This window comes from Acomys minous (assembly GCF_964271855.1).
Source record: "Acomys minous genome assembly, chromosome: 2".
NCBI classification, from domain to species: domain Eukaryota; kingdom Metazoa; phylum Chordata; class Mammalia; order Rodentia; family Muridae; genus Acomys; species Acomys minous.
Window position 1 is genome coordinate 148,074,080 of NC_140484.1, and position 21,451 is coordinate 148,095,530.

Consider the following 21,451-nt stretch of genomic DNA (forward strand, 5'->3'; position numbering starts at 1 on the left):
CCCAGGCTCTTGAGGGACAGAGACTGCAAGGTAATATAGGCTTGAGGATTTACTGATTTTTCTGAAGTTTAGAGTGATCTGTTGTGCAGTAACAGATAACTAGCAACCCTTAAAATTAAACACAACTATGCCCCAGAAAAGTAGATTAAATTTTACTAGACAGTGGCACGTGACACCTGAACCTAAATATTATATCCTCCAAATGCCTTTTACAACTGTCCTTTCTGAGTCAGGTGACCTTGTTTTCTTCTATGCTTATATTAAACTCAGCAAGTTGAATCACCATCACCACCATCATCCCCAACATCATCATCACCATCATCATCATTATCACCATCATCATCCCCATCATTATCATCACCATCATCATCATTATCACCACCATCATCCCCATCATCATTATTACCATCATCCCCAACATCATCATCACCATCATCATCATTATCACCACCATCATCCCCATCATCATCATCACCATCATCATCATTATCACCATCATCATCCCCATCATTATCACCAGCATCCCCATCATCACTATCACCACCATCATGGTTGACATAATATGTATCAGATATTATTCAAAGGTCATAACTCATTTACTTTTCACAGCAAACCTATAACATAAGAACTAATATTATCCATATATATTATGTCCTAAATCCACTCTGTAGACCAGGCTGGCCTCAAACACACAGAGATCTGCCTGCCTCTGCCTTCCGAGTGCTGGGACTAAAGGTGTGTGTCACAACCACCTGGTTATTATCCATATTTTATAGATGGGGAAACTGAGGCCCAGGGGAGTTAAGTTAACTTTCCAAAGTCTCAGTTATGTGGCTGTTTGATTTAGATTCCTGACAGTTACATAACAATTGGGTCCCAGGCTCTATGAGTCTTGTCCAAGTTTACAGGTAGGAAGAGGTTTCAAATCTCCGTAGTTGAACTTCAACAAGTTTTTAGGCATAACTCTCAGTAAATATGCAGCAAGTTGAACATGCCTCACCAGGGTCTCAAATGTCACCTTACCTGTGAATACTAGGCTGGCATTTTCTAATTCTTCCTGAGGAACTTTGAAGCTGAAGGATTCGTTGTAAAAAGGATCGATTGTGCCTCGTAAGAATGATGTCTTCTTGGTTTTCACAAGCTTGAGTCCGTGTACCAGCTGGATTTTCACAAACGGGTCTGTGGATTGGACACCACATTGTAGACTGCTGGAGATGACGAAACATGACCTAGCCTTCTCTCATGTCTTCAACTTCCCAACCATCCTGTCATTCTCCCATCCATCCATCCATCTACCTATCCATCCATCCATCCATCCATCCATCCATCTACCTATCCATCCATCCATCCATCCATCCATCCATCCATCCATCCATCCAATCACTCGTCCACTCTTTGGTATCCATTTCCTATCTATTCATCAAGTCATTAACACACCATTCATCAATCTCCCATCCATCCATCCATCCATGCATCCATGCGTCCATCATCCATGCACCCATGCGTCCATCCAAGTTATTGTCTATACAACAGAGCAACCACCTAACCCTTCCCCATCTCTGTCGTCTTCATTGGTGGGGATGGAGCCCAGGGCCCCTGCACACTAGGCAAAGGCTCCACCACTAAGATCTTTTTATTTTTCCACCAATCTACCCACTGATTCATTTATTCATCTTCTTCATCTTGCCACGTATCCATTTATTAATCCACCCCTGCTTTCACTTAGTCTCCCACCTGCCCAGCTGCTCTGTTGGACCCATCGTCTCCACTGCTGTCTTCCTCTCTGCTGATTCTCTTTCCTCTTCCTCCACTCACCTAGCACTCACTGAACTGCCCCTCACACCCGCCATGTTTTAGGCATGGTTTTCATTTTGTAAATAGGAAGGCTGCAGGTTTAAAGATCAGGAATGACTGGCTTAAGCTCTATCTGGTGGACGCAGAACCAGGTTGGAGGCCATCCAAAAGCAGGAAGCCATTTTCAGGCCAGTGGCCTCACAGCTCATCCACGGGAGAGCGAAGGCAGAATTAGCACAGTCATGCTACAATCATTTTATAGTTCAGAAAGGGATTTGTGCAGGTGGTTGAATTTAATATTTATCTAAGCAACCAGTGAGAGAAATACTCTCATTTATATAATTATAGAGATGAAGAAGGTGAGATGTGCAGAGGCCAAGCACCTTCTCCGAGATGGCAAACAGCAGAAGGACATTTTGTGGCAGGCGGTTTGGCTCCCTTCTTATTTCAGCATCCTGACTCTCTGTTGTGGTGAATGTTCCAGGCACTGCAGTGGTCCCTCCTCCAGCCCTCTTGAAGCCTCTACTCTATAGTCAGTTGTCACCTCATTGCAAACAAGCTCCTTTTGCTATTGGATCTGGGAGGACAGCATTTCCACCGCTGAGCTGAAGGGAGCCCAGTGACCATGGTTTCATTTACAAGACCGTCCTCGGCTGTGGTGGAAGAAGCTACATACAGATGGAGCCGAACTAGCTTTTTGTTAAATGTGTTTGAGCTGGTTTTTGACAGAAGGTAGACAACACAGTAGCTCTTTCAGAGCTGGGATTTACAAAGATTTATACTACACAGGAAAAAACCCCTCAGACTGGGCCCACTTTGCTTGCTGATCCAATCACTTGTGCACTATCGCCCCCTAGAGCATGGCATCTGCATTACAGGCATAGTAAGTGGAAAAGCAAGTTCTCAGGAATTCTTGTTGCCAAATACAAACAGCCAAAACACTGTGAATGTAACATTAATATAATTCCTGATTGTTTTGTGGATTTTTTTGCTGTATGTAGTTTATATATGTGTAATAATATAATTGTATAATGTAAAAATAAATAAATAAGAAAGAAAATGTAGGCAACAATCCCTTTATATAATAAAAAAAAAGTCAGATTTTTAAAAAAGAGGAATTTTTAAGTTCAAAGAGAAGATAGATTTCAGAAGTAACCACAACTGGCCACATGTGTGACAGGGTTCCCAAGACGTCACACCGCTTCATCCTCAGCGAGAGCTGACCGTGGTTTTTTTTTAAACTAGCATTCTAGTTGCTGTCAAGGATGCTGCCCACCCTTACGTTACCTTAGCAATCGCATCCAGGATACAAAACAAAACCTGGGTCCCTCGAACAGCAGCAAACCCCTTAGAGACTCAGAGGATGGGGGGCTGTACTGTACCTGAGCCTTGGCTCACGTCTGTCTGCAGGAGCTGCTTGGCTCGGATGATGTCCACATTCAGTCTCCCAGCACTTGGGAGATAATTTAGCGACAGGAGCAGCTCCCCCAGCTCCACTTCATTCTGCAGGAAAGAGCATCATTGAAAGGTGCTTTTCTAGTTTTCCTCCTTTTGTAGCCTCTGTACAGGAAACTGATTTCCAAAACTCGTGAACAAGTGGCCGAGGGTGGATCTGTTGACCGTGGGCGCCTCTTTCTTCTAGGTTTCCTTCCTAGGCATCTGTGTGTGTGTGTGTGTGTGTGTGTGTGTGTGTGTACATATGTATGTACGTGTGTATGTGTACACATAGAGGACACCTTTATGTGCACATGTGTGTGAGTTTGCGTGGAGGCAAAAGGACAGACAAACTTGGGTGTCATCCTCAGGAACACCAGCCACCTCGTCTTACGGTCTGGAGCTCATCAAATAGGCTAGGCTGGCTGGCCAGGAAGCAGGTGGGCTCCTCCTGTCTCTGCCTCCCCAGTGCTGAGATTGCGGCAGGTGTTACCGTGCCCAGAATGTTTACAGAAGTTGTGTGGATTGAACTGGCATCACCAGGAGTGCAAGGGTTTTACCAGCTAAGCCATGCTTGCCTTCTAAATTTTATTTTTTAAAGCTTCTGCATCCGATTCTTTTCTTGTCTATCTAAGAAAGTGTTTTCTGTTCTTAAAACATTTAACAGCAATGACACCCAGCATCGCAACAATGGAAATGACAGGCAAGTGCTGTGCTAAGTGCTTTACATATAACAATATATGTTATATGTGATATATAATAATCTTCATGATGGGCTCAAGGGGCAATAATGTTTACTTCACTTAATAGATGGTGAAAATGAGACTTGGTCTAAAGTCACACAGCTGAAACATGGCAGTTGGGACAAGAGAAATGATCGCAGGCTCTTTAGCCAGCAGAGAGCAACCGGGGTAAGATACTGTTCTGTCTATGGCAGAAACGAGGACATTTTGCCCAGTGGCTGGTTTGTCATATTTGAAGCCATCTCCCTAAGGAGGTTCTTTGGTGCTCATCATCTTCTCTGAAGTAGGCTAGGTATTGCAAGGAGTTAATCTGTCTTATTGCCAAAGAAATTCTGCCTAAAAGTGGGCAAGCTTGGACGCAGGCAGGGTTGACAGCCGAACTCTGCTAACACAGGGTAAACAAGTCCTCAGTAGTTCCTGCCTCACAACTATGTCTGACAGATCTACTGGGCCAGAAGCTGAAGATGATGCTCCAACATTATAGAGGGATTTGGGTGACTGTTCAGGCGGCAAACTGTCTTTTTTTTTTTTTTTTTTACTTAGGTAATTAATTTTATTCCTTCTCAAACCTCTGATGGGGTTGAAGGCCAGATAGTTTAGTTTCACAACTAAGCTTAGTTGTTTAGGGATTGAGATGTTTTTAGGTCTAGATAGATGTTTTAGGTTGATAGAGATGAGATATGGTAGATACTGATTTACGTCCAGAATGGCAGATACACCAAGATAGGAAAGATGTTTTCTACAAGGTTGCCAAATACAAATAGCCAAAACACTGTGAGTGTAACATTTATATAATCCCTAATTGTTTCATGGTCCTCCTTGCTGTATGTAGTTCATTGTATATATGTGTAATAATATAAATGTACGTGTATAAGTAAAAAGAATTAAATAAAAAAAATGATGTCCTTAACCTGCAGCCAGCAACAGAGCCCTTGCTGCAGCCATGCACAGTACCTTCCCTCTCCTACCAAAGAGCACCCTCCCTCCACATCAGGCCTATCCCCTTATGGAAAATCTGCACAATACCCAGGACGGATGGCTCCATACTGCCTAGAAAACGGAGCCCTCATTTTCATGCCTCTATTTAAAAAAAAAAAAGTAAAAAACAAAAACAAAAAACAAAACTGTCAGCCACTTCAGAGTAGTGGACCACTCTCCATGTACCCACTGCCCGACTGCATCAATTATACACTTTTGCCAAATGGTGTTGAATCTATACTTACCTCTACTTATAAAAAAAAATTATGATTCTGAAGTAGCTCCTAGAGGTGCACCATTTCATTAGTAATATTTCAGAATGTGTCTCTAAAGATGCTTCATCTATTCTGAGTGCTGGGGCACACAACCTGTAACCCCAGCACTCAGGGAGGCAGGGGCAGGTGGATCTCTGTGAGTTCAAGACCAGCCTGGTCTATGGAGCAAGTCTAGGACAGCCAAGGATGCACAGAGAAACCCTGTCTTAACAAACAGAAACAAACTAACAAGAAGGATGTTTCATCTCTCCTCTCACCCATCCATCTACTTATGTGTGCATGGATCCATCCATCGCCCGTTACCCATCCATTCCTGTTCTCTGCCCTTCCAATAAGCTGGTGGCAAGTGGTAGTTCTAAAACAGTGTTTATCACGTTGTTGGCAAGATGAAGACTCAAGCCAAAAGACTCCCAGATGGCCTAGGTGCGGAGGTGCATGCCTTCAGTCGCGGCACTTGAGAGGGCAGAGGCGGGCAAATCTTGATGAATCTGAGGCCAAGATGGTCTACATAGGAAATTCCAGGCCAGACAGGGCTACATGAAACCCTGTCTCAAACACAAAACAACAAAACCATATCCTGTATGGATCAAGTTCACCTATATACAGGAAACAGGCTTGCGGTTAACTACAGGTTTCAAACTTGCAGCCCATGGGTGTATTTTGTTTGGCTCATGTCACATTCAATGAGACAGTTACTAATTATTATGTGTTTTTAAAGACCAAGCTACTTCACATTTAAAAAAAAAAGTATTTCTTGCATTGCTTGAAAAACAGGAAGGTCTGCCAGTGCTGGGCCCATGTTCCCACTTGGCAACGGATGAAGAGTCTTTGCTTGGATAGACTTTAGTCCTGGTCCCATCTGTGCACTTCCTTGTAAAAAGCCAGTTTTAGCCAAAGACCCTGCTCACTTCACTTACCAAGAACTCTTCCTTCACTTTCTTTCCATTATATTTTATTTCTTTATTTAGTAGCTTTGGGTGGGTGGGTGGGGGGCGGGGCTTGCTCACTGAGCCCTTGTTGGCCCTGCAGTTAATATCTGACATCGTTACTCAGGGTCAAGTTTCCCTTCTTCCACTGTCTCACAGAAGGTGTCTAGGCGCCCAGCCAGTCCGCAGCAAGGTTGGTTCACACAGAATCCCTCTTCCCTCAGAGGCACTGCTCCATAACAATTCCATCATTGGTCCCCAATGGTGGAGCTCAATCTCCGCCCCTCTGCAAAACCTCACTGCTCTGCTCTCTGTGATGGTCCTGCCAAAGCCTCATTTACTGCGCTTTAAAGTGTCATTTGGGGGCTGGGGAGATGGTTCTGTTGGGGAAATATCTGCCTTCACAAGCATGTGGATATGAGTTTGGATTCCCAGCATTCACATAAAATGTGGGTGTGGTGGCACATGGTCACTCTGGGGGTCAGTGCTAGTGGTTGGGGGATCACAGAGACTGGAGGATCCCTGGAGCTCAATGGCAGACAGGTCACCCTAACTGAACTGCTGAGTTCTATCTAAAACAGAAGGTGGAATGAGAAAAATATTTGGTACTCACCAACACAAACATGTACACACACACATAAACAGGCACATATGCACATATACAGAAATATGGACATATACAAACAATGGGTACCCACAAACATGTCTGCACACAAACACCTACAAAACATGTACACACCCACAAAATAAACATACATATACATACAAACTTGTACATACTCACAAACATACACATACATATAACATGTATACACCCATACGAGCAAACATATATACACGAGCATGTATACACCTATAAACATGTGAATACCCACACAAACATGTAAACACACACACACACACACACACACACACACACACACACACACACACAGAGTCTCTGATGATGCTGGAGATGCAGTTCAACAGTAGAACATTTGCTTAGCAAGCATAAAGGCTCTACTTCAGCACTGAAAAGAAGTGTCAGTTTAACAGCTCACACTACGCTTTGGTGAGACTTGTCCTTGTCATTATGTCCCACCTGGTTACCTTTGCCCTTTCAGGTTTTTCCTGCCCTGGAGGGTCAGACTTTCAAGTCAGGAATGCTGACTGAGTGCTGTGAGTCCTAAGAGAAGCTCAGGGTCCTTGATGAAGTAGCTAGTGGCCTCCTGCTGGTCCTCAGGGGCCTGGAAGGCACATCATCCTTAGTATCCAACCCTGCAGGTGGGCCCATGCTCCTGTGAGTAATGCTGACACTCCACAAGGGAAGCCATCGGGCTAGGGGGAAGCCATCAGACCCTCCTTTTCTTTCCTCTTCCCTAAGCCAGAACAACGCCTCCCTCCTTTCTTCTAAAATCTACCAGCTCGTGATGCCTTGCATGTGAAGCTGGAGAGGTGGTGGGAGGGGTTAATAGCTCCCTAAGTCAAGCTGCCTGAACATGAACAAATAAACTCGGTATGTTTAAAGAACAAAACAAAGGCTGGGATGCAGTATAGCCAGATTCTAGAGACATCCATGGGAGTCTTAGCAAGCTGCTCAGTGGCTGCCTCCGTGGGACCCTGCTCAGCCTTGGCCTTTCTCATAGGAGTGGATGAGGACAGGGAGGCTGTTACGGGAGCCCTCAGTACCCAGGGACCTCTTGAGCCCTTCTTGTCACCTTCAAGGATGACACTCACACCTGGGCCATTGACTGGACTCTTCAAGGCAGCTTCGTGACTTATTCCCCCTTTTAGGCATTTCTTGTCTTAAATAAAGCAAAGTTCTTTTGTCCTCTCATAATTGTAGGCCTCAAGCTTCCTGTTCTCTCTCTCCTCACATGCCCACCCCCATGCCCATGCCCACCCCCATGTCCACCCCCATGCCCACCCCATGCCCACCCCATGCCCATGCCCACCCCCATGTCCACCCCCATGCCCACCCCATGCCCACCCCATGCCCACCTCCCATGCCCACCCCCATGCCCATGCCCACCTCCCATGCCCACCCCATGCCCACCTCATGCCCATCTCCTATGCCCACCCCATGCCCACCTCCTATGCCCACCCCATGCCCACCCCATGCCCATGCCCACCCCATGCCCACCCCATGCCCACCCCATGCCCACCCCCATGCCCATGCCCACCCCCATGCCCACCCCATGCCTACCCCCCATGCCCACCCCCATGCCCACCCCATGCCCACCCCATGCCCACCCCCCATGCCCACCCCATGCCTACCCCCCATGCCCACCCCATGCCCACCCCATGCCCACCCCATGCCCACCCCCATGCCCATGCCCACCCCATGCCCACCCCCATGCCCATGCCCACCCCCATGCCCACCCCATGCCTACCCCCCATGCCCACCCCATGCCCACCCCATGCCCACCCCATGCCCACCCCCATGCCCATGCCCACCCCATGCCCACCCCCATGCCCATGCCCACCCCCATGCCCACCCCATGCCTACCCCCCATGCCCACCCCCATGCCCACCTCCTATGCCCACCCCATGCCCACCCCATGCCCACGCCCACCCCATGCCCACCCCATGCCCACCCCATGCCCACGCCCACCCCCATGCCCACCCCCATGCCCACCCCATGCCTACCCCCCATGCCCACCCCCATGCCCACCCCATGCCCACCCCATGCCCACCCCCATGCCCATGCCCACCCCATGCCCACCCCATGCCCACCCCCATGCCCACCCCATGCCTACCCCCCATGCCCACCCCCATGCCCACCCCATGCCTACCCCACACCAACATCACAGCGTCCATCCCTATCCTTTCTGGGGGAACATGCGCATTGATCCTGCCTCTCTTCTGCTTGCTCATCTTTGGAGTGATCAATCTGCAGCCTGAGGGGCAGCAGAGGAGCAACTAGAGAGAAGGCTAACTGACCAATAGCAGAGGACATGATGAGTCACTTAGCGAGCTTCATTCAATAGTTCCCAGATCCTCGGCCCAGGGGGTGTCGCGGTCGTGACCACCACAGCAAACTGTCAGTAAGACATCACCACAGGCCAGGCTCCGTCCTTGTACAGCTGTTATTCTGCCCTTCTAGAGGCTGGCACTTTACAAATGAAAGAATCCATCCAAACCAAGCAGCTCAGATTATGAATGAGACAGACAAGAGGCAGGATCAGCCCCTGTATTTAACCTTGCATGGCCTTCTTGGCAATTAAGGTACAATTATAGACATCTGGCAAGCCACACACAGTCTACTGGGTGAGAAGAGGTGCAAAACAAATCCGAGAACCAGGACTGCAGGCCTACCAAACAAATGAATAGACAGAAGAGGAATATAGGACAGGCAAGAGGGTCCGGTGGGTAAGGGCACTTGCTGCCATGCCTGACAGCCCAGAACCCACAAGGAAGGAGAGAACTGACTCCGTCAAGTTGTCCTCTGATCCCCTGATGCTCTGCAGCACACCCACACACGTGCAAACACATGCACACACACACACAAAAGCAGAAAATAGCCAGTACTGAAATAGTGTCCTGAAGTTGGAACCCTGGCTGGTGGGGACATAAAACACTCAACAGTCTGAGTCTCAACGCCGGCTCCAGGGATGGTGTGGTGGGGGAAGTGCTTGCAACGTCGGACCCCCCAGCACCTACATGAAAGGCACAGACAGCGCAGTTTGTCTGTAACCCTGATGCTGGGGAGGCAGGGATAGGCGAGGGGCTTGCTGGTTAGCTAGCCCAGCCAATTGGTGAGCCCCAGGTTTAGGGAGACTTTGTTTCAAAACACTAGGTGGCAAGTGACTGAGGGACACCCTCCAACACTGACCTTATATGCATACACACCACACACACATGTACACATACATCACACACACACCATACACGTGCACCCATACACACAACACTTTGACACACAGCCATCATAGGATCCAGCAATTCTGCTGCCAGAGAAAACAAATATTCACACAAACACTTAGCCATAAGCCGGGCTTAGGCGAGGGAACCTCAGCTTCTAGGAGGTGGAGTCAGGAGGCTCATGAGTTCAAGACCAACCTGGACTGCATGGTGAAACTGCCTCAAAAACAAACGAACCAGAGAGAACCCAACAAATCTACTCCTGCTGTTCATGGTGGTGCTATTCACAACAGCCCAAAGGTGGGGTGACCCAGTGTTCACCAGTAAATGGAAAAATACCACCGAGTACATATACAATCAAATGCTCCTCAGCCACAAGAAGGAAGGAAGGCTGGCACAGCAGCTCTGTGAGTAAAGACACCTGCTATGAAAACCTGAGGACCTCAGTTCTATCCCCAAAACCCATGACAGGGAGGAAAGAACCAATTCCTGAAAGACGTCCCCTAACCTCCCAACATGCACTGATTGCTTATGTGCATGCACCTGCACACATGCTCTCCCCACCTCTGTCTGTCTGTCTGTCTGTCTGTCTGTCTGTCTGTCTGTCTGTCTGTCTCTCTCTCTCTCTCTCTCTCTCTCTCTCACACACACACACACACACACACACACACACACACACACTAAAGTGCTAACATATGCTACATAGATGAACCTGGAGAGAAAATGTACACGCTGTGGTGGTTAACCTTGAAGGTCCACTTGACCAAGTTTAAAAATCACCTCAGATTGATTCTGCATACCTCCAGGTGTGTCTGTGGGGGTGTTTCCAGAGAGGTTTAATTGGGGACACAAGACCCACCCTGAATGTGGGGCCCACTGTCCCATGGACTGGAGTCCCAGACAGAATTAAAAAAGAAAAAGGAGATAGTGAACTGAGGGCCAGGATTCATCTGGCTGCTCCCTGGATGTAGATGCAAGGTGACCAGCTGCCTCTCTCTCCCACCACCATGCCTCACCTACTGTGACTGTCTGGAAGCTCAAGTTATGAGCCAAATAACCCTTCTTCCTTACGTGGCTCTTTGCAGGTATTCTGTCAAGCAACAAGGGAAATGACATCGCAAAAGAGAGCACAGCAGTGTGTTCCAGGACCTGAGAAGAAGGGGAATGCGGGGTGAGCCCTTCACAGATATAGAGCCTTGTCTGAGTGGTGGAATGTTCTGGAATCAGGTAGAGATGACGGTTGTGCAGCACTGAGGGCAGCAATCCCAATGAGCTGTAGGCTTTTAAATGACTACATCAGCATTATATGAGTTTAACTTCCATTTTAAAAAGGCATCATAAGGCCCATGGCACACTAGTGAGCCTGAAGTTTGACCCACCTTCAGCAGTATGTGGTCACCAAGGCTTCTTGGAGAAGGATGCTCTGGGGACAGGTCTTGACATGTAAGTAGGATTCTGTCTGCCTTATCTTGTTGCGGAGAAATACTGCTGTGACTCTGGTCAAAAGGTAGATGGATAGAACCAGGAAGCGTTCATCTCTAACCCACTGTCCTTTCTTGCTCAGGTCCTGAATTCCTCAAATTCACAACACAAATCCAAGGGACTTGCTATTAATAATGAAGTAGCTGATATAGTTAATAGATTCGATTTTTAAAAATAAATTATGACTCTCCTTCATAAATCGGCAATTTCAAGTTGTTGAGTTGGTAAGCTAGGACTATACCAGTGTCCACTTACTTAGGCATAGTGGGGTGTGCTTGGGACCCCTGTAGAAGCAGATAGGACCCCATCTCCATTTCAAATAAGAGGGACATATATTTGGGGGGGAAAGATTATGATATTTCATAAAGAATTCTAAAGGAATCATTGAGGAATTAGAAATCTGGGCCTGGGGGAGATGGATAAGAATGCTTGCTGCCCAAGTGTGAGGATCTGAGGCCAAATCCCCAGCATCCATGTAAAAGAAGTGGGCGTGTCCATGGACCTGCTGTAGCCCCAGAGCTGTGTGGGTGGGAAGGGGGACAAGGTCACTGGGGTTTGTTGGCCACCAGCCTTGCTCCAGGTTCTGTGAGAGATCTCCTCTCAAAGGAACGAGACCAAGAGTGAGGGAGCAGGGCAAAACAAACAGATGTCTTCCTCAGGCCCCGTGTATATGTGTTCACACAGACATGTTGTATATACATACCCTCCCACAGAGCTACAGAGTCAGAGAGAGAGCACACAGACAGACAGGCAGACAGACAGACAGACACACACAAACACACACACACACACACACACACACACACACACAAGGGGGGTGGGGGAGAGAGAGAAAGACAGACAGACAGACAGACAGACAGACAGACACACACACACACACACACACACGAGGGTAGGGGGAGAGAGACAGACAGACAGACAGACAGAGACAGAGACACAGAGAGAGACAGACAAACACATACACACAGACAGACACACACATACACACAGACACACACACACACACACACACACACACGGATGGACGGATGGACAGACAGACAGACATAGAAACACAGAGAATGAGCAAAGGAAACATGAGAGAATGGCTGGTGCTGGAGTTCCATGGTTTCCAGAGAAATCCAGACGTCACCTCACCCAAGCTTCCCAACCAACTGAAAATAATCTGGTCCCACCATCACCGCATGACCTTGCTTTGTGTTTTGTGGCACCCTGTCCTTGCTGGATGCCTTCATGCTCTCCGCAAAGGCCAGGGTGACCCTCATCCGTCTCCGCCTACAGAGACTGGGAGTGTCCAAGCTTTTGAAATGATGACAAGACGTTACCATTTACAAATGTGTCAGGCTGCACTCATAGCTCTCCTGGGACATATGTAGCCTGCTGATGTGGACAGTCCCTAACTTACAATGAGTCCATTTGGGGTTTCGTTTTTCCATGTTGTCTTTGAATGCAGTATTTTGATCACTGCCCAAGCTAGGGAGGGGAGGAACGTGTACTTTCTTTCTTGCAATGTTGTGAGCAGCAAACAGAGCTTCCAACACCCAGACAAGGACAAGGGGAAACACTAGTCCACACGTGTGCTGTGATAAAAACAAAAAAACCCAAAAAACTGTGATGTTTGGGAGGTCAGGTGACATTTCTGTTGTTCTAACTAAAGCCCGAGGCTATCAACTTATAAAGAAAATAGGATGCATAGGGTTACAATGCACCACATGCTGGCCCCTTTGCTCTGGGCCTGCCATGAGGAGGCATATCACAATGGGACTTCGTGGCACCTCCTCCATTTCAGACCCAATCATGTTGGTCTCAAACTGTCCTCCAAAGTCTTGGGGCAGGCTGCCTTCCCCCTCCCCATTAATTCTATAAGGGGAGGGCAGAGAGCAGCAGACAGTTAAGGGGCTAAAAACATTGTGCCCTTGAGAACAGTAGGATAGCATGCCATCTTCTGTGAAGGTCACTATTGTCCATCCTACAGTATAAAAATGCTTATGGTGGGGATGGAAGCCGGAGGCTGGACCCCAGAGGTACCAGTTTCAGAGACCAGGTGACCACTTCTTCCCCAGTGTATTTCTGCTGGATGCTCGGGAGCTGGGGGTGTTACCTTGTTTGTTCTCTGAGGCATCTCTGTCAGATGTCAGACGTGCCTGCCCGACTTGATGTCTTGCTATTCTGCTTAGCTGCTGCCTGCTGCCCCCAGGCTTTCCATAGCTTAATAAACACACTCATCTGAAACCCAAAGCGGCTGGCAGGGTGGCACACGCCTTTAATGCCAGCATTCGGGAGGCAGAGGCAGGTGGATCACAGTGAGTTCAAGGCCCAGCCAGGTCTACAAAGCGAGTCCAGGACAGCCAGGGCTACACAGAGAGACCCTGTCTCTAAAAACAAACAAAAAGATAGAATGAATGAAACCCAAAGTACAACTGCCGTAGCTCTTTCTCTGGGCCACACAGACACAAAATGCAAAAGAGAGGAGGAGAAATGGCCAGGGTCCCTTTAATGACATGTCCCCTGTGACCTAAAGACCCCCTGCTATTTCCCACTGAAAGGCGGGATCACCCTGTCACCCCGCAACAGCACCCCACTGAGGATCAGGCCTTCACCACCAAGGGGGGTTAATGAGGATGCAGACTACAGTGGGAGGGTGAAATACGCTTTTCAGCTTTTGACATTTTTAATTCACAGTGGATCTGTGAGAATGTGACTGCACTGTAAGTCAAACAGAACTCACACCACCCCAACTGGGGTGATCCTGAGAACAAGCCACACAGTTCCCTAAGTGGAGACAGAACCAGGGTCACATCATGATCCCAGAGGGGAAATGAGCAAGGCACTCAGTCACCAGTACATTCCAGCCTCAGAAGACTGGAGGGGAGGTTGGGGTGTCGGGGGGGCCGGGGGGAGGAACTAGGTGGGAGAATCATTTGTCTCTTTTTCCTTTTTGAGGAGATGTCACAAATAAATAAGCCTCATTTCCTTTTTTTATAAAAGGCTGATGAGCTTAATTGAGTAGCGCCACGTGGGGTGGGCTAGGGAGACCCAAAATAGACAGTCTGTAAATTACTCAAATGATTCCAGGCCCACCCTGCCAGCTTTCCCACAGCCGGTCTGTGTGAATGTCACAACTCTCCACTGGGGTGGGCGGTGGGGGGAGGAAAGGGGGGGGAGAAAAAGCAAACCACAAATCCTCTCCTGCGGCCTTTGAATACAGTTAAGCTCTAATCAATAAAAAGGAAATCAAAGGGAACCATCTGGGAAAGAAGGACATTTTCTGGGGAAAACAAGAGCCAGGTTCTCTCCTCACAGGCTTCCTCTGAAGTGTTTCTAGTGCCCCCCTCACCACACATACCCCACCACCACCACACATACCCCCCCCCTCACCACACACCTCCCCCAGCTCACCTCACAGAAGGCTTTGACAGCGTGCACACAACTTTTAATGTGGCACAAACACAGCTGCTCTATGGGCCCTCTCTTCCTTTATCTGACTGCCTGGGAGACAGTCTTTTGTTTTCTAATTTACTATACAAACAACCTTGCTTTTAAAAATGTTTTGTTTTAAAGCAAACTCCATTTTACACAAAAATACATTTAAAATCTGGCATTTCATACATTTCATCAACATGTCCATTTCTCTTCCCACCTCTGTCAATACACCAGCACGTGTTTACAAAACTGCCCTGAGGACATAAGCAGATTCTAAAATTTCATTGTAGAAAACCTTAAACACATACATTTCCCACATAATAACCTATCCCTGCATCAGCTTTAGTCTCAGTGTTGTCTGATAGTCTACACTGGATTATAACTATTTTTCTATTGATGCGTTCCTAGATTGTGTGTGGCGTGTGTGTGTATGTGTGTGTGTGTGTGTGTGTGTGTGTGTGTGTGTGTGTGTGTGTGTATTAGCCAGAGGCTGACATAGGGAATCATCCTCAATCCCTCTCCACCTTTATTCATTGAGACAGAATCTCTCAATAAAACCCACAGCTCACAGGTACAGCTAGTCTTGTTCTGGGGAATCTACCATCTCTGGTGTCAGTGCACTGTAATTACAGGTGTATTGCCATGCCCACTGGGCATTTACATGGGTGCTGGAGAATCTAATCATGTTTGTGCAGCTGAGAAATTTTCCCCAGCCCTACCCAGTTATTTGTAATGGCCTCATTGGAATACTTAGGAATATGAAATCCTGAGGTAGGATAGTTGGCTCAAGAAACAGTAAGTTGTTTGTTTGTTTGTTTGTTTTAACAATCAATACAAATTGAAGGATTGGCTAGAAAAAGGGGTAAACTAACTTCATGGCCACCAGCAGGCAAGAGGCAAACCTGAGCCTCAAGGAGGTGCTTTAACAAATGGTTGCCAGATCATGGTGCCTCCTAACAGACGCTGTCACAGTTCTCCAACCGACGATTGTCATGACTTGAATCTGAAACGTCCCCTACCGGTCCCCAGCTGCCAGTGCTGTTCGGAAGGACTATGGGACCTTTGGGACATGGGGGGTGTCCCCCTGCGGGGGGGTTGGAAGTGGCTCCCTGGGGCAGGCCTTGAAGATCTCATCATTGGCATCCAGTGCTAGGGTGAGGAATGATGTGCCCAGCCCCAAGCATTTGCCACCATGGACCAAAATGCTCCAGCCACCACACTGTCCCTGCCATGACGGTCTACACATCTGAACCATGAGCCAAAAGAAACCTCTGTTAAAGTTGCTTCTGTTAAGTATTCTATTACAATGGTGAGGAAAATTAGTGAACAGAACTATCCAGTTAGGTGTTGTTAGTCCCCCCATATCACGGATCTATAGGGGAGTATGGTCTAATATTCAGTCAGTGCCTGGAATCACAGATGACAGTTAAGCCTATACACACCGTGACTTCTCTACGCATGTTCATCTACAGTAAAAATTTATTATAGATTTGGCACACTAGTAGCATAAGAAAAATCAGAATAATGCACTATATACAGTTGTTAAAATGTATGGGTTGTTTCTCAATTTTTCCATTTGTATTTTTAGATCATGTCTGACCCTGGTAAGTGGAACCAGGGAAAGCAAACCCATGGACCGGAGAGGATTAATATCTTTCCTCTTTGTTTAGAACCATTGGCTTCTGACTTTCCACCTAAGTCCAAGGTCTTGGTTACTTTATACATTTCTAAATGTATGCTGGCCAAAGCATCTAAATACCTGGCCAAAGCAATGTCAGAGAGAAAGGGTTTGTGCCACCTCACAGTTCCAAGGGGACACAGTCTACTGTGGCAGGGAAAAGCACGGCAGCAGGAACATGAAGCTGGCGGTCACACTGCAAGCTCCCGAGACACAGGATAATGGGGAGGGGGCTCCAACCGGGGAGAAGGGAGGGAGGTTAACACATAAGAAGGATGAATCACACTGAGGTTGTTTGATAGAGACGCACAGAATCACACTATTTTATATTTACCTAAAGTTACACCCAATGCATGTTAGTGTGTATGTACGTATGAATATATACTTTAAGGTATATGCTTCTATGGATTAAGTCATTCGTTAGGTCAGAACCTTCATGGTCTAATCATTTCTGGGGAGAGACATCCAGCCTTACTGATCTTCAGGCCTCTTTGATTCAATCAAGCTGACAATCAGAATCAGTCATACAGCAACCTAGTAATTGGGGAGGGTCCCCTCTCATGTAGAAGCAGCACCAGCCAGGATGGCCTTGGAGACCTTCCCGGGGAGGGACTGGAAGACACAGTGGAGGGGCTGAATCAGAGGTGCTGGCCCCAATCTACTATACCGTTGGCTCCTTCCGATTTTGCACAGAAAGTCTTCTTCTGCCCTTCATTGCACTACCACTCAGTCAACAGATGCCTACAGAGAAATGACCACCTGCCAGGCCCGTGGGAAATTCACAGTAGGTGCTTGTAGTGGTTTGAATGAGAACAGACCCATATCCGCACATGTTTGACCGCTTGGCCCCTGGTTGGTGAAACTGTTTAGGAAGGATTAAGAGGAGGTGTGGCCTTCCTGGAAGAGGTGTGTTACTGGGGGTGAACTTCAAGGTGTTTATAGCCCATACCGTTCCAGTTAGATCTTTCTCTGCCTCATAGTTGAGGATCAGATGTAAACTCTCAGCTACTGCTCCAGCGCCATGCCTGCTTGTTTGCTGCCTTGCTCCCTGCTATGGTGGTCATGGGCCCACCCTCTGAAACTATAGCAAGCCCACAATTAAAGGGTTTTTTGTTTGTTTGTTTGTTTGTTTGTTTTGAATGCTGCCTTGGTCATGGTGTCTCTGCACTGCAATAGAAAGTAAATAAGACAGTGCTCAATAAATCATCCATTGTATGAGTGACTAAAGGATGCAGCAGTGACAAAGACAGATGACATCCTGTGATGACATTTCTAGTGTATAAACAGCTCCCATAACCAATGACTTCCTTATGCAATGACTTAGCTAGCAGGGCAGCATAAAGTATAAGAAATGCTATAGGAGCTCACCTTCCCAAACCCTCCCTGATTAATGATGCTGAGCTGAGAAAGGAAGGAAAAATGGAAGTTCGAGGGTTGTCAGAGTTTGCATGAGGGAGATTTTTTAAAGGTCCGCGTGTCAAAGGCTTGGTCCCTATCTTGGTGTTACCAGAGGTGGAATGCTCAGCTTTCAGAGGTGCGTGGCCTGTCTGGCGGCCATTTGATGCTTGGGGAGTTTGTGCTTGAAAGAGCTTGCAGGACATTGGCCTCTCTCTTCTTGTTCCCCCAGCCACTTTGTGAGCAGTTTCCCCCTTCGTGTACCCCCAGCATGAGGTGCCACATCACGCCCAAAGCACTGTTGCTTCAACTCATTGGATCAGACAAGCTCACTTAGGGATCTGAACTTTAGACTACTGCAAATCACAGAGGTGCTTTCCCATCACCCTCAACATCTTGTAGCCCGTATCAAAGGAATCTTCATCACAGCCGTTTTCTCCTCACCCATGTCCCCTTATTCCCTGCCTAGCACCCAGCTCAGCAAGCCTCGAATTCAGGAAAAGTTGGTGACATCATAGAGACCCTTCCTTTTAGGTCATTTCCAACTCCTAAAACTCACTGACAGTGAGTTAGTGCCCTCACAGCAACCTCAGTACGTCTTGCTCCATTCACTGAGGGGCACTGTTCGGGCCTGAATATACACTGAACACAAGGTTCACATGTTGCACCTGGTCCCCAGCTATTGGTGCTGCTTTGGGAGGTTGTGGACATTTAGGAAGGGGCCTTAGTGGTCTCTGCATGTCCTTGGAAAGTGTGTATTGTTCCAGGCTTTCCCTCACACCCCAGTCCTGCCCACTAAGAAGTGAAGACCAGCCTCTGTCACACACTCCGACCGCCATGTTGTTCTGCTGCAATGAAAAGGACCAAACAAACATGGTCTGGAGCCTCTGAACTGTGAGCTGTAAATCCCTTCTCCTTTAAGTTGCTTCTGTCAGAAAATGACAACAACAACAACCAACAATGACAACAACAACAACCAACAATGATGACAACAACCACCAACAATAATGACAACAACCAACAATAACAACAACAACCAACAATGACAATGACAACAACCAACAATGATGACAATAACAACCAACAACAACAACTAACAACGACAATAACAACAATTGACAATGATGATGACAACAACCAACAATGACAACAACAACCAACAATGACAATAACAACAATTGGCAATGCCAACAACAACCAACAATGACAACAATAACCGACAATGACAACAAAAAGCCAAAATACTAGTTTCCGACAGGTGTTTTGTCAAAACAATGAGAAAAGTAACTAATATGGTCACCTTGCCTCTGTTGTCATGTGTCTCAAAATCAGTGGCTACCATCTGGATGACAGTGTCCCAAGGGATGTTTCACGAGGTCTGGAGGGAGTGGTTTTTTTGTTTGGTCTGGTTTGGTTTTGATAACCAGGGAAGGGGCAGCGACCATCTTTCCACAGAGAGAGGCCAAGGACATTGTTCAATATCCTCAACAACTAGCCTGAAAACCAAGGGAGCCACAGTCCAAGCTTTGCTCTGCATTTACCTCATGTTCTGCCCCAGGAGCAAAGTGAATGTAAACCTGGCCTGGTGTCTCCCCGGCATGAAATCTTTTAATGGCTTCCGTCTCCCTCAGGGTAAAATTGAGATCCATGGTTTAGTCTCTGACCGCCTTCCTGCTCTGATCTCTGCTGCCCTTAATATCCTGTCTTGTCAGGAGGGCAGATCACATACCAGGCAAATGGAATATTCCAGTTGATCCACAACAAGGTGCTGTTCACCCACATGCTCTTTCCTCATTAGGGAGATGCTGGTGGCTCCTAGGGAGGATGCACAGAACCAGGCTCCGGCGCAGCACTGGGTACAGGGTTGTGGCTCTCAGACAGCGACTCGAGGGAAGTGCTTGCCAGTGTGGGGAACAGTCTAGCACTCTGAGTTATATTATGCTCAGTCTAGACTTCAAGCCCCCACTCCCAACGCCATCCCCAAGACCCACTTGGAACAGACACATGAGAAACATGCCACATGCAGTATACAAATGAACCAAAACCACAGCAGACGATGTATACTGGGCACGACGTAAGTGCAATGTCATACAGATCTTGGCGGACCCTTTAATAAGGATGGTGATGAGGATGGTGACACTACAGGGTTCAGGCACAAATCTAATGTCACCCACCAGTCAGGTGGCAGAACCCGACTGTAAATAAGAAATTCATGTTTGGTGTCCGTACCCAGGTCCTGGCCCAGAGCTTCTAGGACATTTGGAACCCTTCAGTGGGGAGAGTGTCTTTTCTATGCTAGTGACGGTGCTTGGTCACTGGAGACCTCTAGGTAACTTAAATGTGAGACTGGTTTCCAGAAAGACCCTAAGTGGTGAGCTGGAGACATTTCCCCACTCTCTGACCTCCAGGGACAGGTGACTGGGTGGACGCTCAGTTCAAGCACCAGTTACCAGCGGTTCAATCTGTCATGTTTGTACCATGGAATCGCCACCGAAACTCACAAGCATCGGGGTTTGGAAACCAGCTAGAGAGGTGACTCCAGCAGGGTGGTGTGTCCCTTCCCTACCAGTCTCTTCTGCTGGCGGGTCCTAGGTTGTGTGGACCATATTATCTGAGGTAGGAGGTGATAAAGATGGTTGGCATAGTAGCAAGACCTGCCTGGATGTCAGGTTAGCCTAATTCTAGTCCCGGCTCTACCATGGAAGCCTGTGTGCCCTTGGACTAGTCTATGCTGCAGCCTTCTCGTTTATGTCACAGGGAGTCCACATCATTTCTGGCTCCTCCTTAGTGCATGCTACAACTGGGGATCCAAAGCTCATGCTGGGGCCAGGGAGGCGGCTCAGCGGGTGTCCTCGGCAACTTGACAAAAAGGGACTTCTATTGAGAACATGTCTCCACCAGACTGTCTGAAAGCAAGTCAGTGGGGGCATTTTCGTGGTTGCTAAATGAGAGAGGAGGGCCCAGCCCATTGTGGGCAGTGCCACTCCTGGGCGGCTGGTCCTGAGTTGTATAAGAAAGCAGGCTGGGGGGCTGGAGAGATGGCTTAGCGGTTAAGAGCACTCACTGCCTGCTCTCTTCCAAAGGTCCTGAGTTCAATTCCCAGCAACCACATGGTGGCTCACAACCATCTATAATGAGATCTGGTGCCCTCTTCTGGCTTTGTAGTTATACATGCAGGCAACACATTGTCTAAGCAGGCTGCGCAATCCATAGGGGGTAAGCCAGTAAGCATCACTCCTTCATGCCTTCTGGCTCAGCACCTACCTCCCGGGCCTGCCTTGGCCTCTGACCATAGATCTGGATCATTACCCACATATAAGCCAAATAAACCCTTTCCAGCTCAGGTGGGTTCTGGTCATGGTGTTTGTCATGGCAATAGAAAGTGAATTAGAGCAGCCAGGAAAGCTGCAGTGTGTGACAACTGAAGTTTGATCCTGGATCCCACACAGATCCCACAAGCTGTCCTCTGACCTCCACAAG

General features: G+C 47.7%; 1 protein-coding gene and 1 long non-coding RNA gene across 8 annotated transcripts in view; one reads left to right on the forward strand and one right to left on the reverse strand.

Annotated features, from left to right (window-relative positions):
- SYT17 (synaptotagmin 17) overlaps positions 1 to 21,451 on the reverse strand; it is a 64,983-nt gene that overhangs the window by 24,726 nt on the left and 18,806 nt on the right. For all 7 annotated transcript variants that reach the window (XM_084773725.1, XM_084773720.1, XM_084773719.1 and 4 more), the window contains 2 exons: positions 3,177 to 3,297; positions 1,024 to 1,179 (listed from right to left, as the gene is read on the reverse strand). In XM_084773725.1, coding sequence (XP_084629851.1) covers positions 1,024 to 1,179; positions 3,177 to 3,297 — 277 coding nt within the window. The remainder of the gene's footprint in view (positions 1 to 1,023; positions 1,180 to 3,176; positions 3,298 to 21,451) is intronic.
- Positions 11,071 to 19,149, forward strand: LOC311592868. The gene is made up of 2 exons (XR_014777527.1): positions 11,071 to 11,436; positions 18,204 to 19,149. It is a non-coding gene; the product is annotated as an uncharacterized lncRNA (long non-coding RNA).